At 39.1% G+C, this 15,956-nt stretch overlaps 1 protein-coding gene across 2 annotated transcripts in view; it reads left to right on the top strand.

Moving 5' to 3' along the window:
* The window catches only part of unc5da (unc-5 netrin receptor Da), a 215,192-nt gene that overhangs the window by 136,777 nt on the left and 62,459 nt on the right, over positions 1–15,956 (top strand). For both annotated transcript variants that reach the window (XM_016669837.1, XM_016669836.1), the window contains exons 3-4: positions 4,634–4,777; positions 4,980–5,083. In XM_016669837.1, coding sequence (XP_016525323.1) covers positions 4,634–4,777; positions 4,980–5,083 — 248 coding nt within the window. The remainder of the gene's footprint in view (positions 1–4,633; positions 4,778–4,979; positions 5,084–15,956) is intronic.

Here is a 15,956-nt window from a genome sequence, read left to right as displayed (position 1 = left end):
GATTATGACTAATTTGTTGCCGTGGCAAGGAGAAGCAGAAGGAGGAGGGGTTTTATTGTACATAATATTAGTAAGTCAGCGCAGAGGATTACAGTGTCTTCAGAGAACATTTCATTACTTCATTAGGCTCCCTCAGATAACCTTTCATTTCACATTAATAGTTTTCATTTAATCCCTGCCCATGTCTGAGCTGCTGCTTGCAATGTACGACATGATGAAAAAAGCCTGTGGAGTGACTGCTCCTGTACAAGTGGAGGTCCAGGTGATTAAGGAGTAAACTTCAAGGGGCCGCCGGTTCCATCGAACCCAGAACAGCTGCTGGAACAACGTGCTGCCGAACAGGATTTGTTAAGTCGGCTGCAATTTAGCGCCGGAATTTGTTTTTGTCTTGTAATTTCTAAGCATCTGCACTTTCGCTAATTCTTCTAGATTGATTTATCCCCTGTTCATAATCCCCACGGGCCAGATATTACTCGAGCGGAGATGCAGTTTGTTCACCTTTCACAGCCACGTGCCAAACTGTCTTTTGGCAAAACCCAACCCTAAGTTGCTCCCGGTAGGAGACGGGCATTTTGCTCGACAGCTTGTGTCTGAGTTTGAGGAATGTGCAAAACCCGGGAAAGCCCTAGTTAGATGGAGGTTTTTTGAGCAAATAATTAGTGTATCCACATTAATGGCATGATATCAGAATGTCACGAAAATGTTCGTTCATCCAAGTGATGAAGGTTTTTTCGTATAAACAGGCAAATTCTTGATCACCTTGGAAAACATTTACTGTATAATTTTGCTTTTGATTTGTGTGGGTGTCAGAAAACTAAGACAGAAACAGCTCTGTGAAAGTTTTGAGAACTATTAAATAAAAATGCAAACTAATTTCACAGGTCAGCACCCAAAAAATTGTCTGGCGTTTTTCAGCTGTTCTAGTGTCATTTTGATGAGCTGAATCCAAAAAAATCACATTGGTTTTGCTCAATCAGGTCAACTTTCTGAACTGTGGAGCAACATGAGTATCGAAATGCATGACTTGTTCTTACAAATGGATCAGTTTCCTGAGAATCTGGGATCAATGAGTGAAGAGCAGGAGGAGAGATTCAATCACACACAGAGGAGATGGAGACTTTTATACAATGAAGACATATTTAATTTACATGTACTTACCCTTATCAGTGTTTATTATTCAGTTCACAGAAATCCAAGTTTGTAACATTTAATCAATCAATACACTGTTGGAAAATAATTTTTTTCCTAAAACCTTTTTTGGATGAGAAATAAACTGAAAATGTCACAAAAATCTCATCAATTTAGTCAATTTAGTCAGAAGATCGGATTTCTCTAAATCAAATTAAAATAAAATCTTGACCTGATTGATAAAAATTTAAGTCATGATTGGATTCAGCGGTGCAAATATTCCTAATTCAGCTGAAAAAACATATACAACTTCCAAAAAATATATATTTTTTGTAACCCAGTGTAATTTAACTACAAGGAGGTTCGTCTGCGTTCACTTTACAAGTGTATTGACTCAAAAATGGACTGTGGGTAGAAGACAAAGACAGCCTTTCATCCACAACAGCATACATATTTAATGCAAATTTCTTACAACACTACCTGTAAGGCTTGGTGGTGATTGTGTAATAATTTGAAATAGGACTTTCTCTTGAATCTGCTGCTGGGTGAAATACTCTTTCTGTGTCCTAATATTGATTGTGAAAGATCAAATAAGTACGGCATAAAACAAAAATGAACCTTCCAACAGGAAGACGATCTTTAGGAGTCAAACCACGATTATGAAATTCTGCAAACTGTCTGCAAGGGCCTGTTTCTACCTGAAAGAGTAATTACTACTATTATATAAAGTATATATTACATGCTGGATTGCAACTATCTACTCAGGCTCAGATGGTTGTTTTACAGTTTTATTGAAATACATGTCAATGTTATAGTTGCATATAAAACAAAACAACCAGTTAAAAGTCTCGCTTTGTGTTCTACTTTATTTGCCAGCTGTGTTTGGCACTTCAAACACAGGTAAGAGAAATTAAATTACATGCTAGCCATACTTGAAAACTTACAGGCAGCACAATGATAAAAACAAAACAAAGCAATTATTACCTGAAGCACATTGATTAAACTCTGCAGCAAGAACAGAAAATCCTTGAGTTGGGTTAAGCTCAAGCTTAAGATGTGTGAGCATCATACCCTCAGTATCTGCAAGTCAGCTGAGACTTGCAGTCTTTTACTTGAAGTAAATATTAAAGCAACATGAAACCATTATTAAATCATAAAGTCGTATTTGTTGTAATGCTAATCTACTCCGTAGATCAGGGGTGAGAACAGATTCTGTCAGGCAGAATTTGTCTCTACTCAAAAGCAGAGGAAGCAGTTCCATGTTTGAACAAAAAACAATTTGGGGTGCTGTCAAGTCGAGTTAACTCACTTTATTTATAGACCCAAAGATAAAAACAACACAAGTAAATTACATGCTGATTTTGATTTTTGTCAAGTTTTTTCAAACTTTTTTTTATGCCACAACACTCAAATGTCAGCATATTTTTATTGAGATTGTATGTAATAGACCAACACAAAGTAGTGCATATTATGAAGTGGAAAAATAAATGTTTTCAGAATCTCGGCACATCAGGAACAGAAATGTTCACTGTGTTCTTTGAAACGTGACTCAGTCAGATCGAATGGAGAGCAACTGTGAACTTCAAGTCTTTAAACAGATTCTGAACTGGATTTTGGTCTGGACTTGTTTTTTCATTTCACTATTGAAGCTTAAGCTGCATGTTTCAAATATTTATCTATATTTAACTGGATTTATCATCTATTCACTCCCGACGAAAAGCATAGTGCTGCCCTTACCATGTTTAAAGAGCCAGTATTATCTAATATTGACTTTTTTGAGATGTCCGTCATCTTATAATGTTATTCCCTCATTGAAAACATAACTGGAGTGTTGACTTGATTCTTCCATTCATGCTTGAGAAACTCTTTAATCTCCCATGGCAACCATTCAGCTGTGAAAAACACGTGGTGGGACCTGGCTCCGCCTTCAAGGACGAAGCTCCTCCTCAAAGTTGCCATTTCCAAACTTCTGAGCTTCTGCCTCATAGAGCTGCCGTCCCCTGCAACTCCCCCACTCAGCTCCTTCAGACTAGCCAGCAGCAATTAGCAAACAGCTGGTGGAACTGCACATGTGCTGGGCTCATGTTAGAAACTACTTCTCACTGGTAAAAACATTAAAGGGTTAAAAGAGGAGCCACATTGTGATGACTTCCTGAAGGTGGAGTTTCAGAAAGAACAGGAGTTTCTTAAAACGACAGTCGCAATTTCAAATTTTTTACCAAGTAAAATTTTTTAAGTCACATTTGATATATACAGCATTTCTATAACAACTGAAGGTAACATAGTTACTTGTTTGTGCCATAAATGCCACTATGTGGCTGGAAAACACACAACACATAATAGGGATGATTTTGTCTGTTTTCAGTGGTAACACACCAGACATGCCACCTACACTGCAGAACACCACGTTCTGTTCACTGGGGTGGGCATTTGTTGTTTTCACCCCTCCATCCACCCCTCTCTAAATCCCCCACTGTGCAGCCTTAATTGCATTCTCCGGGGAGTGATGAGTTTGGACACCAGACACTAAACATTAGCTATTCATAACTCCGTAGCACCATATTAAAAATCTGTTCAACTTGGCTGCCTGAAAACGCAGGATTCTGCAGGGCTAGTCGGAGAATCACAGGCGTCTGTCGGAGGCTGCAATTTTCCTGGACACCAGTGAAACAGCCCCTATTATACAACACATTAATGGCCCAAAGCCTGTCATGTTTTGTACATAGGCTGGCATTATTGAAATCCCCGGCTTTTCAAATTCCTTTTTAATTCTCTTAGAAAATGTCCCTCTCATGCCTGGCTCATTACTGGCCGCATCACAGACAATACTGCGGATATTAGCGGGCGACCTGCGTGACTTCAGGTCAAAGTTCGGCTGGTGAAATTGAAAGGATTTGACGGGTATAGAAAGCGTTTGTGTACAGAAGCAGCTCTCAGTCGAGCCGTTTTGTTTTTCCTTCCCCACGTCGTGAATTATGGTCTTTTTGAGATCTTTATAAAGAAAAAAGATGATTGATCACGCTCTTGCTCGCAACAATGAGAAGCTGATCTGCTCCTTTTCCCAATAATGCGTCTCCCGGAAATTAGTTATTGCCACTTCGGAATATATATCTCGGGGTGTGCAGAGAGTGAAAGATTTGAAACCCTACAAAGTAAAATCTATCCAGCACCAAGAAAAATCCACATTTTCTGGACAACAAAGCATTAGACAACAAAGGATTTAATTGTCAGAAACCAAGCAAACTCCTCCATGAGTTTTCGCCACATGAACTTAGAATGCAGGTTAAAAATGTCATCCAAACAAATTCCCAGAAATTGGTATGCCTTGACAAGCCAGGCTCTCCTCAGTTTGCTCCTGACAAATGGCAGATCTGTTTACCTTTGATAATCTTGTCAGATCTGAGATTGACTCATCACCCTGTCTCTGTAAATCTCCGTCTCTTTGACTCATCGACCCGCAGACGTAATGAAAGCTAATCTGAGCCATCGTTCATTTGGTCCGCAGGGTTGAAGATCCGCGAAGTGATGATCAACGTGTCGCGTCAGCAGGTGGAGGACTTCCACGGCCCCGAGGACTACTGGTGTTTGTGCGTCGCCTGGAGTCACCTGGGGACCTCCAAGAGCCGCAAGGCAAGCGTCCGCATCGCCTGTAAGCGACGTCATCTCCCTTTGATTCCACGTTGACCTGACTGTCTCTGAAATCAGTGTTTCTTTTTTTCCTTGTCAAAACATATGATAATCGATATATTTTAAGGTCACAAATGTACAAGCGAACCATTTCCTGTTGCGTCCTAATGTGTTCTTTTTTTGTTGTTGTTTTTTTTATGTTGAATTTTCATTGTCTTTTCTAGACCTGAGGAAGAACTTTGAGCAGGACCCCCAGGGCACCGAGGTGCCTCTGAACGGCATGATTGTTCTGCACTGTCGTCCCCCAGAGGGAGTGCCAGTGGCTGAGGTGAGGGGCTGCTTGCTCTTCAAAGAAACATTTTACCCTGTGTTGCCTTGAGAGCAGCTGTCATCTGTCTGGTTTACTCGAAGTTGTCACCAGAGAATCTGCTTTCGCTCTGCAGATTCAACATATCAGAGACCCATCTGCACTTTGTGTTTCAGTTCAGAGGGGGCTTTAGTTGTACGCCGAAGATTCAGATAGTTTGAGCTTTTAGAGTTCTGTGTCCGTGTCAGGCATTAGTTGGATCGTGGGGGCTGATTTATATTTCTGTATACGTTGCAAAAGTATTCATCCACTGTGGAATTTCATGTGATAGACCCAGACAAGGTGGTTCATAATTGTCAAGAGGGAGAAGATTGATGCATGGTTTTGAAAATCCGAAAAGGGTGGCCGATGTTTCTATTCAGTCCCTCTGGGTTCAAACTTTTGCACTTACAGTTGCAAATGTTTTGTAATAAATCTATCACAAGTAACTTTTCAGCAAGACATAGGCACTTCTTTTAAGTGAATAACTGTTTCAGTGAATAATTTATTAACTTAAACTACTTGTAAGTTAGTGTACAAAGATATTTGCACTAGAAACTGAACCAAATATAATTGGTAAGATGTGGTATTTCTGCAGTGCATCGGGTGATTTTAACACTTGAACATGTTTTGAGTTAAATCATTGGACTGTGGATTTGCTGACACTTTTTGAACTATTGACCACAAAGTTCTCTTGTGACGCTCTCTGACCTTCCTCCACACATTTGCCATGTCTCCTACGTGGCTTATGTCAAGCTGCGAATATGACTTTCTCTCAACAATCTCTTCCTTTCTGCCACTCCTTCATGAAAGGTCAGATTAATGAAGTGCACAACATGTAGTCATTGCGTGAACCGATCCCCCTCACTGAGCCGCGGACCTCCGAGTGACCTTGATCTTCTCGACTGGTTATCCTTGTCCAGGCTATCAGCTTAAGTGGACACCGTGTCTTGGTAGTTTTGCATTTGTCCCACACTCATTTCTATTTTTGGATGATGGATAAAACAGTGGTCCATGAGACGCTCACATTCTGAGATATTTATTTTTAATCCAACCCTGGTTTGAACTTCGCTGTGACTTTCTCCCTGACCTGTCTGCAGCGTTTATTGCAGTGTTTCTCTCATGCAGGTTTGTGAACAGCTGAGATTAAATTATGTGCATCTGACCTCCAGCTACTCAAGGTCAGATTAGATTGACTAGATTTTATGTAGAGGAATCTGAATACTGAATACTGCAGCACAATTCTTCTGAATTTTTACTTGTGAAATACAAAAATAAACAAAAAACACACACACGCACAGACACACACACAGTTGATCATTTTCTTTCCACTTTACAGCTATTTGAAATGACAAAGCAACTGTGCTGCTTTGTCACTTTACTTTTCAAAATAATACATTGGAGTCTGTGGTTTTTAAAGTGGCAAAACATAAGAATAAAAATGTGAAGAAGCATATTTTTCTTCATGCAATTTTCAGTCTTAAAGGGGTGCATAATTGCCTGAGAACAAAAAAGAATAAAAAATCAGCTGTCACGGTCTTTTTAATTTTTACTATGAATACAAAATGAGGCTTTCGTGGACAGTCTTGTTGAGTGGTGTGTGTTCTGCTGCCGCCGCTCGCTGATGCCGCTGTGTTCCTTCATGCAGAGGCTCAGCAGGGAAATATGTCAATATCAAAGCCTGTGTGCCCAGCCATCTGAAGCTTTCCATTTACTAACAGACACAGCCTGTGATCTGTACAAAAACAAAGCGCCAATCCTACCCTCCAATTTTAAAAACACCACACCCAAAACGGCGAGCTTTTAAATACGCTAAGCACAAGGTTACAAATGTTGAAAAGTTGAGGCTTTTGTAAATTCTGGCAAGCTATTGTTCATGTTTGGGATGTTTAGCGTGAAAATGAAGTTTACGTGACGCTTGCCGAGGATTTCGGTTCTCACTCGTTTAAGTCTGGAACCTCTTGTCGTATTCTGCTGCTGACGCACTGATACCAGAACTTTTGTTCATCAGTCGGCGGTGACTTTATTACCAAAGTTCAGTGAGAAGCAATCATTGGAGATGAGAAAAGGCAACAGCCACCTTTGGTGTGCTGAGGCTGACGATGACGACGAAGAAGAAAAGTTCAAAGAAAATTTTCAGGTGGTTGATCTATAAAGAAAATTAGTGATCAAAGGAATTATTATGGCCTTCAAATCAAAGCAGTTCTTGATCTTTGTCACTGTTTTTCTAATTCAGATCCAGTCTGTTTTTCTGTTTCTCTGTATTTAAACAAAAAAGGCAACAAATATCGGTTTGATTAAATAAAATGTTCTTTAAGCTGAAGTGTTGAAAGAAAAATTTTAATATTTTTACCTTTTTTCTCACTTACAAAATTTCAGTTTTAAAATAAAACTTTTTTTAGGTTTTCATTAAGACTAGACTTGTGAGTTTGAGCTTAGATTTATTAAATTTACAAGAACGTGAACGTCAAAACTGCAACAAATAATTTTACAAGGGGTTAGGAAATAATAAGAGTGACCTACATTGAAAGAAAACAAAATAATTATTTTTTAAAAAGTCCTCAATTGTTGTCATGTAGGGTTTTCGGATCAAAATGCAGATAGAGTCTCAGAATACAGATGATGGAACATGAGGAACAAACCAGAGCGACAGCAACTGTAAACTCCAGCAGTGACAGACGGATACCAAGGAGCTTAAACACAGAGGAAATGTGAATATGACATGGAAAGAATGTAGATTATAATCTAAGCTGGGAACTGAGGGAACGGTGGAAAATGGACAATCTGAATGGAAACTGCTAAGGTCTGCTAACAAAAAACTAAAACAAAATGCACAGAAAAGACAGGAGAAAGAATTAAACCTCAACGCAAAGGAATGAACTAAACATCTTAACACAGGAAAATAATCTACTTTCAAACACAAGTGAGAAGCAAAACTCAAGCAATGTTTTCTGTTATGTGTGAAATCATAAAACAGCAGAATGCAAGTAAATTTTTCTCAACATTTTATTTTGATTAACTGTCCTAAAATTTGCGTATTGTGGAAAAATGTATTCCTAAAGACAAATGCATAACATACAACGTGATATGCCCTGTTTTACACAGTGTGTCTCCAACGTGGATTGTAACAATCTGTAAACATGGCTTTCTTTTAACAAAAAATGCTCTACTTTAAAAGAGAAATGTTCCATTCCTTCACTCGAGCTTTGAATCGCTGCAGCCCCTCCAGAGTAACCAATCTTGTCAGTTTATGTTGATGGCCATGTGTAGGCATTGTGACAAAAACAGTTACAACAATTCAACCTTGTGGTGTTTCTTTTTTGAACTTCATTTCACTGATTAACATTTTTTCCCGGAAAAGTCTCAAAAGAGATTTTATCCTTAACAATCCCTGTAGGGCTGCATGCGTGAGGTCATCTTATGTTTTTTCAAGATGGTAGGTTTTAATGCTTCATATTTAATATTTGCTTTATTAAAACAAAATCCGTCAGAATGCAAGTTATTCAACCCTAGTTTTGCAGCTGCTCTTTGAAGGCGGAGAAGGACATGCCAAGAAAGAGGACCAAAGCCTTTCATGTTTTCGCTCAGAAATTAGCAGAAGAGTTAACCAATTATATTTTAATTAGCAGAGAGTGAAGCCCAAGGCTGTCTTCAGAGACCAGCATTTTTCTTGCATGTATTTAACTCAAAGCAGTTCAGTTAGTGCACAAAGAACACGCTGAGGATCTCACTGGTACATTAAAAACCTGCTACGTGCAGCACCAAATTTTCCAATTTATTATTTACCATTATTTATGTAAATCAAATCCACAAAGCATTATATAGAATGACAGAAAGTTGCCCCAGAAAGATGGAAGTGAACTTGGCAGCAGTACATGCATTAGAGATTACAGCCACGACAATGATGGACAGATGTCCACAAGCTTTCAGACAGTGTTTAACCCGACTGGCAGGAAAATGCTCTGTGACATTTTTACAAAATCACAAATACATTCAAAGTCTGCCCTCGCTTAGTTTAGCCAGTTTTTAATTGGATTTCTTATCCTGTTTGCCTGTTTAGTTATTTGACACTCACACTACTGACTTTTGATTCTTGTACCACCGCTGGCTTTATTTAGCGTACATTCAGGCACTAATTGGGTGACGTGCCGGCAGGGGGCTGCTGCTCGCAAAACATCCAGCTGCAGCTAACAATCTGTGTCTGAACATCTGCAAAAATGTGATCCTGTTGTATGTTTTTCTCTGTTTTTTTTATGAGAATGTTAATTTTTTAGGAAAAAACCCTACCTGGAAAACACAACCAATGGGAAGAACATGGCTAAAAGTTTGACATGTCAAAGATATGTCGCATAGATAAAGATCCTATGGCTGCTGTAAAAGAATATTTTAGTAATCGAGTGACAAGCATCATGCCTGGCTGTTTAAAAATGCTTATTGGTCCCCCAAAAAACGATGAAAACACAGAAAGTTCCACGTTATCCTGCTAGCACTTAGCAACAACTCACAGGCAGAAACGAGAACACTGCCCATCACCAATTATGATCCGGCCGGAACACGATGTGCTTAATAATAAAACATAATTTAACAAAGCTTTGAGGCAGATACGTTTTTCTCTAGGAATTTTAATAATCGAGGTACTTGAATCATTCGAGGAATCATTACAACCCTAAAAGATACATCAACTGTGTAGGAGGATGAAGTTTGTTCAGGTCCAAGCAAGGTAAACAGTGACTTCATTTAAACAAAAAATGCAATAAAAAAATAATTAAAAACAGATAATAATGTACTGCATATCTGGAAACCTTATTAATTTTATGGGTAAGAAAATTGCATAATTGCACAACATTTTGTCCATTTATCACGGTAAGCTAGTCACTAACAAGTAACTTCACCTTCAGAACTAGTAGCACAGTACTTTTTCACATCATTGTGTAATAAAAAATAAACCACAATTATAATTCATTTTATAAATCACTCTGTGATTTTTGAAAAATGTGAAAAACATTAAATCCAGATTGGCTAGTCCACAGAAACCTTTCCAATGAAACCGTGTATAATAAACAAGTGTGGATCCCAAAAATGTAAAATAGCTACAAAGTCCTCAAGAGACGGCACTGACCTTTAATCGTAATAACCTATGGCCCAATAATGTACGAACAGAGCTGAAAATCAACATGTTTATTCATTAAATATTCTGAACTTTTCTATTTCCTTCGCATTATTAGGTCTGTATTGCGGTTTTACTAAAAGTTGAAAGAGGAAAAAAAAAGTAAAAGAGGTCTGTAAAGAGCTCTCAAAGATCAACAGGCTCCATAAATATGTAAAAGTGTGTGTCCATTCTCCCTGCACAACTTTGTGTGTGTGTGCATGTGTGTGTGCGTGCGTGCGTGCGTGCGTGCGTGCGTGTGTGTGTGTGTGTGTGCAGGTGCGTGTGTGTGTGTCTGATGAATCATTCAGTGCTCACAAATGGAGCATTGGTGTACCACGACTTTCCCCCGTGCATTGTGGTCATCAAATAGGCACTTCCTCATGCATTCATTAATGCGACTGTGGATAACAAAGAGAATGGTGTTAGTAAATAATGCAGTGACAAATCCAGCAGCCTCCATTAGTCACACCTAGATGGAAATTACTGACGCCCAGAAGCAGAAATGGACTTTTCTCTTTTTGTGACATCAGCCATTGTCAGGAGGTTAAAAGCCGTTTCCGTGGACAGAATCTTCCCTCAGTAAGACGCCAAAGCTTAGATTTTAAGGAATCGAGGTCACGATGCGGTGCGATCTACTGTATTAAACGCTGTTTGTGTTCAGAGGCGTGTTTATTTTGGTCATGACATTCACTTAAGGCTTTCACGGCCCCCTCCGACTTGCAACACATCCTCCGCGAGCTTTCATACTCCGCACCGTCGAAGGAGTCCCGACGCTTAATTTTTTCAGTCGGTTGACAAGACGCAAATGGAATAAGTTCCGACTTTGTGCTTGGCGCTGTCTTAATGCACGCACCGGCAGACTTTGCGGCTCGAAATCCCCTTACGTCTCCTCTCTTTTCAAGTTGTCATAGGCAACGCTTACAGAGAAAGAAGGGGGAAAAAAGTTTATCTGCGTCTGGCTGTAACCAAACCATGCGGGGGTTTGCTGGGCTGCTGCGCGGGATGTTAATGAACACCAGAGAACGCCACATTATCGCTCCCAGCAGTGTTAGAAGCAATAATCTGCACACTACTGTAAGTCAGACCACAGAGAATCGATCATAGCAAAACAGCTTAAGTCTTCTTCACTTTAATAGTGACAAGAGTTTAAACTAGATCCTCTTTTTATAGACAGAGCAGTTTTCAGTTTGATTTTTTTTTTCTCCTCCCTCCCTGCCATCATGTTAAACTTTAACTGGCACTGAGATACACGGACCCCTTGCTCTTATAAAGATTTTCATTATTGTTTGCTTCTCACACTGTTAGGCTGCTTTCATTCACCTAAACCCACAGGCTTACTTAGGGGGGGTCTCGCAAAAGTACGAGTGTCTCTTGCACTTTTCGAATTTTTGTAACATTTGTTAAATCTGCTTATCTGTGTGAAAACGTATTCATGTGGAAAATGTGTGGCTTGTTTGGGGATACACCTGGACATTGTTTACAGATCCTACAGCGAAGAATGTTGAAGATGAAAGGACGGCTTAAGGGTAGTGGGACAGATATGGGTAGTGGATTAGACGGGGTCGTGGTTGGGGCACGGCTGTAATAAAATCAGCTCGGATCTGTTTTACTGTGCTGTAGTTTGGGGGGGAAACAGCGTCTGTTGTGGAATGTGGGGTGCGACTTCAGTGTGTGTAAAACCAGGCTGTGTTTCTCATTGCGTTAGACACACACCAGGATGCTAGCATGCTGATCTCTCTCTTCTTGCATGGTAGAATAAACTGCAAGATAATCTGGAGGACGGTCTCCACCACCTTTAAGTTAAGCTGTTCTTTCTCCTGCCGGTTCACGTTACAACCACAATTCCCTGTGTGCTAGACAACCACAGAGCAGAGAAAGAGAAAGAATGCCATCCATCCATTCATCCTTCCACCTGTCTTGCAGAGGGATTTTGTCTTACTGGTTTACATGGATACAGAGAAAGCTTACAACCGTTTCCCTCACGGACCTTTTCAGGAGTATAAGGAAGTTCTCAAGAGCAATCTGTTCATTATTTAGCCCTTTATGGCCTAAGTTTCAAATCTCCACCTGGATGTTTTTGCTTATTTTAATTGTACGCAGTTCTTTAAATGTCCTGTGAGTAAATATATTTGCCTATTTATCCATAACAACTGGAACTTTCAATATCTAGTGAGTTATTTTTGCAATTTGCTGCCTATTAAAATATTGCCCATCAGATTAATTTCACTCCCTGCTATGGCGGGGATGAAATTACCGTAAAAACCCAATATTGACTGGAAAGTGCAACGTTTCTCCTTTCAGAAACTGTTGGAAAGTGTAGCAGAATTACGGTACTGCAAGTTTGGCTGGATCATCACCGGCCGTTCGATCTGGAAAGGTTAAATGAAGCCAGAGATGTTTTCTCTACATTCTCAGCATAAGGTTGGCCTTGTATGCATGTGTTGGACTTCACGAAGGCAGGATGACTGTCTCAGATGGGGGTTTACCTGAAAAATGCACTTATTTTGGTGTTTTGTTTTGGATGGATCATGAGATGGATGGATGGATGGATTGGGGTTTTGTCTGCAGTGGGTTGTCAAGAAGGGGTTGAGTCAAAAAGGAAAGCTCTCAATTTACCAGTCAAACTATACTCCAACCCAGCAAACATCCAAAAGGAGGCACCTTTTGAGTTATCTGATCAGGCTTCCTTTAAGGGTGCCTACCTTTGGAGGTTCTTTGAGCACATCCCACTGGTAGGATGACGTAAGGCAGAGCCAGAACTGTTTTCCTGCAAATACAGCGATTACAGCTCCAAGTCTTTTGGGGTAAGTCTCCTCAAACTTTGCAAATCTCCAAATCCTAATTAACTCAAACTCAGACTGACCGAATTAAAAACATCTGCAAATTTTAAGTTACTCCACAAACATCAATTAGGTTGGATATTTGACTAGGCGATTTAAAAATACGTAAATAGGATTTGATCTAAATATTCCTTTGCATTTCTTCGCCTGTGGAGTTGTAGTAAAGTGACTGAGTTTTCATAAGTCTTATCCAGCCTCTGAAAGGTTTTCTGCTTGTATTTTCAGGTTTTAGCTCCAATCACCTGCCCTCTGATCAGATTTCTGATGTTTGGTGGAAAAAAGCGTCATGATGCTCCCACCACCATGCTTCAGTGTGGATGTTGAGTGTACTTCTTCTGTTTGAACGTAAAATAAACACTAAACAATGCTTATTTTTTAGAAAATAAGCAGTGTGCACTGAGACACTCTGGATAAATCTGAGCTGCCTCTGACAGAAGAGTGTTACTAGTGTTTTCTCACAAGGGCAGACCCAGTTTATTTTGTGCTGTCAGGCTGTTGCGCACACACATCACCTCTCTGTACTTGTATTTTTCTACTATTTTATTGATAACGTGTGTGGCTCTCCAAGTTTGCCTTAAATGTAGTTCAAAAAACACAAACCTTCCTGACTTAACCTTTAAAAGTTTATTTTGAGTCGTCCTGGCTCACTCTGACGAAGGAGTGCGTCCTCGTCTTGGCTTGCAGGGACAGCAGAGAGAATGACGAATGACAGAATAGTTTTAAAGCTGTCTGCTCTCTGACTAATCACTCCACATAAAACACTGTCGAAATAACTGCAAAGATGACTCCAGTTCACTTACACATATTGTTAATGTAACAGTTTCAGTCTTTTATGCAGTCCAGGCATAGAAACGCTGCATTTGTGAATGAGGGCACGTCGATTAGAATATAACCTTCTGAAGATTTGATTTAAAGTACTTCTGCTTCTCAAGGAGTAAGAAAGAAGCAAACAGATGGGAAAACGCAGGCAGAGGGCAAAATGTGAATGATTCATGATGATCTAGTAAATATGCTAATCACCACGTTACATAATCTGCCAACATTTAAGATATCTTCTGAAAATGTCTGAAAATGGAATAAAATGGGATAAGCTTTAACTTGTTTATGTTGGGGAATTTTATATTAAACGTTTTTTTGTGTGTGTATGCAGAATGAGCTCTGAGCTTCTTTGTGTTTAAAGTGAAACTTATCTACTACAGATTCAGATTGACCAAATGCTTTTCTAATGTTTGACTAAAAGGCTGTGCCTTTAAATCTTCCAGTAATCTGCAAATTAAAACAGTGTCATAAACTTTGAATAATCAGAATTATGAGTTCCACTTATGTTCATGGCATAAAGAAACAATGTGATAAAGTAGCTAAAAGACACAAGCTAACCCAACCAACTAGCTAAAGAGTATGTTTTATACTTAGCAGCTAGCACATGGGATTAGCTTTGTAAAGGTCTCCGTTTCACATGCTAAATCTGTTTGTGATACATTTAAATTTTAAATAAAACATTTAAAAAATACCACATGAATTGCTCGTGTAGTTTACTGTAGTGACACATATCACACATTTTAAGGGAGACATTTTTAAAGCTAATGTCACTTTCATGTGACATTAGCATTTTAAGCTAATCTCTCTTTCTGCCCTATTATGTGTTTACTGTGACACTCGACAAGAAATATTAAACACATACATGACAAACCTAAGTATGATTTAAAATAAATATGTGGTTCTTTTTACAAGAAAAGTAAAAAAATTACCATTTGTGTGCTGTGTGGGTGCGCTGTATTCCAAAAGTTGAGCAGATGTCTGCTTAGACTGAAATCTGAGTAGTTGTGGGAGAAATATTCCTCTGGTAACTTCAGCGAAAGTGTCTTACAATCATTAGTCCCACATTAAACATCCTAGTATTCGAAACCAAACCTCATTAATCATCACGCCTCCCATCCCAAGTCGTCTGAAGTGCTTAAAATGTAATTATGAGGCGACAAACAAAACACTCTTACATACAACGTAAAGATAAACTGCAGGCACAAAAATTACACCTTGGATTCTGGAATATGTTGCTGTCAAATTTGGAGGCCTCGTTTGTTTAATGTGAAGACGTGACGGTCTTTGTTGGGTCGAGGAAAAAGAGTCACAGATGACTGAGGTAGAGCAAAGTGCAGACTTGCAGGGGAGAGGAAGAGGGTGTGTGTTTAATTGAATCAGATGGTAGAAAAGTCAGCAAATTGCTTTTTAATTGCCTTCATGTTGCTTTCACCTCCCATTTAAATAATTACACATGTAGGTCATTAGAACTCCTCGACTATTTAGACTGTTTTACTGTCCCACTATTCATATCCTGATTAATGTGCATGTAAATATGGAGAATTGTACCTGTAGCTATAACATCTTTTATTTTATGAAAGGGTGCTATGGGAAATTCTTTATCTCCAAAGCATTTTGGATTACCTTTGAGTACAATTGCACAAGAGTTGTTTTAGTTCGAATTGACAGTAGCGCAGAACAACACTAGAATAAAAACATCCAACTCAGATAAAAAATTAGACACAACAGAAACGTACAAAAGTAATTCAAATGATGAACAATACAGTCTGAAAGGTTTCTCTTGTAAAAGAGATTCTAGATCTCAATGAGACAACCTGTTTAAATAAATGTCAAATAAATAAAAATAATAATAAAAGAACATTGTCCATGTAGTAGAAGTTGCTTTAAAGCTTTCATTGAGACAAAAGATTGAGGGACACAATATTTAAAATGTTCCTCTCTGACTCAGTTCAAACTCTTGCTACAGATATGACAATTAAAAACGATAACCTCCTCCTGTGCTGCTTTGGAGGACGAAGGCTGTTAGGTACAAATTAATGCATAAATG

Source organism: Poecilia formosa, unplaced genomic scaffold, assembly GCF_000485575.1.
Source record: "Poecilia formosa unplaced genomic scaffold, Poecilia_formosa-5.1.2 Scaffold28, whole genome shotgun sequence".
Classification (NCBI taxonomy): domain Eukaryota; kingdom Metazoa; phylum Chordata; class Actinopteri; order Cyprinodontiformes; family Poeciliidae; genus Poecilia; species Poecilia formosa.
The sequence above is the reverse complement of the archived record's forward strand: the minus strand, read 5'-3'. Positions and strand labels throughout refer to the sequence as shown.